This window comes from Dermacentor albipictus, unplaced genomic scaffold, assembly GCF_038994185.2.
Source record: "Dermacentor albipictus isolate Rhodes 1998 colony unplaced genomic scaffold, USDA_Dalb.pri_finalv2 scaffold_30, whole genome shotgun sequence".
NCBI lineage: Eukaryota > Metazoa > Arthropoda > Arachnida > Ixodida > Ixodidae > Dermacentor > Dermacentor albipictus.
In genome coordinates, this window is record NW_027225584.1 from 3,161,667 (window position 1) to 3,166,895 (window position 5,229).

General features: G+C 46.1%; 1 protein-coding gene across 1 annotated transcript; it reads left to right on the forward strand.

The window, feature by feature from the left end:
* The first annotated feature begins 324 nt into the window (after nucleotides 1–324).
* LOC135918079 (E3 ubiquitin-protein ligase MARCHF3-like) lies at nucleotides 325–1,050 on the forward strand. Its single transcript, XM_070529794.1, has 2 exons — nucleotides 325–501; nucleotides 544–1,050. The coding sequence occupies exons 1-2, from the start codon at nucleotides 325–327 to the stop codon at nucleotides 1,048–1,050; spliced, it is 684 nt and encodes a 227-aa protein (XP_070385895.1).
* Nucleotides 1,051–5,229: the final 4,179 nt, after the last annotated feature.

Consider the following 5,229-nt stretch of genomic DNA (forward strand, 5'->3'; position numbering starts at 1 on the left):
CGACGAGAGCAGAAGTGCCAATTTTCGTGGTGGTCGTCCTCTCCTTCGCCGGCCCCAAAGTCCCGCGGTGCCAGTCGGGAACTGCCCTCCAACATCGAGCCTTCGCCATCTTGCATGTCCAAGTGTAACCTTTTCTTTGTAGATTCCAGTCCCTAACTCGAAGAAAAGAGCGAGAAGAAAGTTTTCGTGCCACCTACGGACGTTCTTCTGGCCTCTTCTCCAAGCTCGAGTATAACAAGCGACTTCGAAAGTGACCCGAAGTGGACTGGCAGTCCTGCACAGACACCTGCCAGTTGTCTCAGCGTAACGGCGAGTGGCGGACCCATGTGCCGCATTTGCCACGAGGGAGACCAACAGGACTCGCTCGTGTCGCTGTACAGGTGCTCGGGCACCATGGGCCTCCTGCACATCACCTGCCTAGAGCGCTGGCTGAACGCCCGAAACATAGATCTTTGCGAACTTTGCCACCACCGCTTTCCAACCGCGGGCCATGCCACTTGCGTGCGCCAGTTCTTCCACTAGGCGCTGCATGGCGATTCGCAGCGGGCGGTCCTGCGAGACTTGTTCTGGTTCGCGCTCCTGACGCCGGTGGCCGCACTTTGCTGTTTCTTCTGCCCTCACAGCGCCTCTAAGCAAGTGCTCGAAGGTCGCACCATTGAGGCCGCCGGCCTGGTCACTCTGGCCGGCCTCTTTGTCACGGCCTACATGGCCTGGTTGTTCCACAAGGTTCGCTTCCACTACCGAGCTTTCGCGGCGTGGCAGGTAAGGAATCCGAGGCGCAGGATCCTGGCACCGCCTTTAGCCAGAGCAACAGCTGCAGGCGGGGAAGATTTAACGACAGGCGTTCAATCGGGGGTCGTGCGAGAGCTGGTGGACGTCGTCGTCGGAAGCGTCAACGAGACCGGGCGCCGGTGCACGGCAAAGGGTCGACGCGGCGACCGACGAGTGGCTTTGGAACCTTCGCCGAACGTTTTGGCGGAAAACCCGCCTGCTGCGCTGCAGCAGCCAGCCTACGCACACGACCGATTTACAGACTCCGTGTTTTGGTAGATGTTTCTGATAGTTTTGGTAAACGCTTTTACTCGTCTTATGGTCTAAGCGAAAGGATGCGTTAAGTATTCCTTGTAATTTGAACATTTTTTATTGGACTGTCAGCGCTCTGCAGCTTCGCCTGTTTTAACTTTTTGCTCGATGCGTTTCTGCAAATAAAGAGCTTGCTGTTATTTTAAATCTGCTAGTCTTGATATCTACTAGTTTTTCGTGTCTTTCTCAGTGCCAGAAATGATTTCCAGTCGGTAGCATTAGCTCATGGCGTGGTGGTGTAATTTCTTTGACGTTGCTCAACTAAGCCCGAGGGCGCAGGATCGGATTCCGGCCGCAATGGCCGCATTTTGATTTGGACGAAATGCAAAAACGTCCCTGTACCGCGAAGAGGGCGCATGTTAAAAAATCCAGTGTGGTAAAACTAATCGGGACTCCCCCACTGGCGTGCCTTCTAATATTGTCGTTTTGGCACGTCAAACCCCAGATTTTTTTTTTAACAGCAGTTAGAGCTTTACGTTTCTCAAAACTTATTTGCAGCATTTCGGAGTATCCACGGTGTCGCAGGATTTCGGTAATGCATAGGAAAGTAGAAAGCTTTTATAGCATTTTCGCATGACAATACGGACGCAATTCTCACCATGCTGGTACCGCAACAGGGCGGCCACGTTGACGTCGGTGCGCCCTGTCAGACGTACTTTGGTTTACTTTCTGGTGAAATCCGTCCTTCACTGCATTGTCGATATTATCGTTTTGTTGCTCGGCGCCTGACTTCTGCATACGGTTGTAACGTAAGATTGCGGCCGCGGTGACCTAATGCAAACCATATATCTGTGATGTCGTCCGTGCCTTGTGGGATTGCTACGTGGTTCCAATGGCATGAGAGAAAGAGGGGATGCGGTTCAAACATTGCAAATTGTATAAAAATTCTGAGGCAATAATAAAAAAAAAATGCGCACTTGGTCGAACATAGCCTTAATTGATGACCCACTCCAGGCGTCCTTGAAGATTTAATTAGCTCGTCAAAGTATCGACAAGAATCCTCACACGGCAGCTGAAGACGGAAACATCGTCTGATAAAGACCTAAACCCTATAAAAAATAACGCTTGTAATTGACCTTGTAGCGGGAGCGGGGACTGTTTCTGCCAGCTTGTCCATGGAATATTTGTTTGTTTTCTTGTTAGAGAGCTATTTACGTACGAAAAGAACGTCCTAGGCGACGAAATAGAAAATAAGCAGATGCTCACAGATCTTGTCAACGTTTTCAGCAGAAAAAGCTCCCAGTACTGCTGAGGGCCGCCCAATTGTATTGCCTGAGATGGCTACTAAGTTCCTTGTCTGATATTAAGGCTGATGTGAAAAAGTAGATTCGACGAACAATGCCATAAAGGTCGAACTGACATCCCTCAGGGCATCTATAAGCTATTTAAGTGACAGTTTTGATGAACTAATGCACTAAATAAAATCCGAGCTGAATGGTGCAAGAAGTCGCAGCCTCGAGTGCCAGAAAGAGAACGCGAAGACAAAGAAGTAGGTGACACTAGAAAACTGCTGACGGACTTGCACTCGAGACGGAACAACATTGAATTGAAAGGTATACCCCTGTTGTTGAAAACCTATAGAAAGCAGTAGAAGCCATTGCCAGCTGTTTACGCGTGTGGTTTTCCTGTCAAGAATTTGTCGTTTGAGAACAGAGTACCGACACAGGTTAACAATGCTCGAAATGTCGCGTTAAAATTTCGCTCGCGGCCCGTTCGTGATAAGGTACTAAAATCGGCAAAAGTGAACAGGCTTAACACAACAATGCTTGGTTTCCAAACAAATGCACGCGCGTTAGTGAACGAACACTGGTGCCTTGAGGATACGGTTTTGCTAAGCAGGGCCCTACAGAGGCGGAAAAAAAAGAAAGAAAAGCTGGAGATTCGTCGGGCTGTCAGAAGGAAAAGTCTTGGCAAGAAAATCGGAGAACTCGAAGGTCATTCACATCCCGCGTGAGGATGACTTCGCGAGGCTAGTATTGGTATACCTGGGACTTCAAGTCCGTCTATTAGCATAACCATGGCGCTCACAATAACACAAGCCGATCAACTGCTATGCGATAGGAGTACGACTATTTTTTTTACTGCAGCATTCGCAGCATAAAAAAAAATTGAACTTGCTCCTAACACTTTTATAAAAGCATGGGCACAGATTCGAGGGGTGTTGGTAACAACCACGGAAACTTGGTTAAAAAAGAAAAGGAGAGAAGGTGGCCATTCCTGGTTATGTAACTCTGTCGCATCTGCGCATCCCCTGTTCACGTTGTGGCGGCGTGGCTATGGATTCACTGAATTATCGCTGAATTGCAGTTCCCCAGATACAGAAGCCCTATTTCTTCGATCGCACTGTAGCGGTATAATCGGCGTCGTTTATCGCGAGCAAAATTCTAATGCTGCTTCTTTTTTCGATAAGATGGAACAAATATTCTTCCATCTGTCCAAGAAGTGCAACAACGCGGTGGTGATTCTTGGAGACGTGAACGTTGACGCACATTAGTCATAATAATTATACCAGAACTACTTAATTCATTCAACTTTCGCCACACGATCAACATTAACCAACCTGAAAAACTAATGCGTCGGCAACAATTGACCTATGTTGAGTAGCACTGAATCAAAAAGGTATGCTGGCATTTACGATGCAGCGATATCGGATCACCTTCCCGTTTTCGTTTCCGTTAATGACGTAAGGAAAAAGAGTGCTGCGTGTTTGAAAATGGTCAGCAAAGGGGATTATAACTTACTGCAGAATGACATTCTCGGCACTGACTTTAATAATGTATACGATAATGATGTCAATATCGAATATCAGAATGTAATAGTTCTTTTCTGTGTCGTCAACGATAGCTGTTGAAACGCAACTGTACGCTCATAGAAGACTCTTTTGAGTCCCTGGATGATGAATGAGATGCTTGCATTGCTGAAGCAAAAGATATTTCTGCTTCGGCAAATGGAGGGCTACATAAACCTAACGATAACTATTCAGGCCTGTTTAAAATTTTAATAAACCCGTATATTTCATGACAGCACGAAGTGGGGAATACTGTTCCTCTCTTACTGAACAAGCTCAAGGTAAGTGTAAAAAAAGTTGGGAGATCGTAAACTAATTGTTTGGATATCAACCTTGAGAACGTACTGTGGATAAATTAATTATTATTTTGCTTAAATCGGGTCAGTATTAGCAGCGCACTTCTCTTCTAATAGAAACCAATACTTTTCACACTCTTTATTGAATACGTTATTTGCTGTTCACAACATAAGGGGAAATTCAATATGTTGCTAATATGAGCACCAGTAAAGCAGCGAGGTTAGTGAAAGATGATGTTGGTGTCCTGAGCCCCGTCTTACCATTTTGCCATTCGTTGCGTACGTCAAGGTATCCCTCTTGTTTAAATTGAAGCCGAAGTCGCACCGGTATATAAAGACGGCAATCGCTCTGATCCTTCAAGTTTATGGACCTATATCTGTTTTGTATATTATCAATATTATTTTTGAAATAAAACATTGGAAACCGAGACTATCGACAGCGCGAAACGGCACGAACTAAGCAAGGAAGATACACCGACAAACGCTGTGAAAAAGCTTAAGCATATCGGCCCGCGCTGTAACAGACCTATTTGCGTCCACCAGTATAAGGAAATCATCGACATACCTACATGCTCTTTTTCGTGTGCAGTGCAAGGACCACTTCCTGGCATGTGAGGCAGCAGTTATCTGCGCTTGTCCGCTCTTCTCTCTTGCGCAGTTCGTGCCGTTTCCAGTCAAGTTTCAGTATTGAATACTAACGTGTCCAACGTACCGTCCATCTGAAAGCTATTGCAAAACGTGTACGCTACTTCCTTGAAGAACACCATGCAATTTGCCCGGACCAACCTGGATTCGGGTTACATAACTCCACTGCAACAGCTGTGCTAACTTTAGCAGAAAAAATTACCACGGCATTTCCGAATAACCTGCTTGCCGCTGTAGTTTTCCTTGATCTAAAGAAATCTTTCGATACAGAAGATTTATTTATTTATTTATTAAGAATACTGCAGGCCTTAGAAGGCCCAGGCAGGAGGGGAAAGGTACATACAAAAAAAGGAAACACAATAGATAGACGAAGGAGTAAAAAAAAAGCTCCGGAAAAAATGCAATAGAAAGTACAAA

Excerpts from the sequence above, each read along its gene's own strand:
- LOC135918079 (XM_070529794.1), top strand. The coding sequence starts at position 325 with ATGTGCCGCATTTGCCACGAGGGAGACCAACAGGACTCGCTCGTGTCG. Across the intron at positions 502-543 it reads CCGCGGGCCATGCCACTTGC|CGGGCGGTCCTGCGAGACTT; the intron begins GTGCGCCAGTTC and ends GGCGATTCGCAG.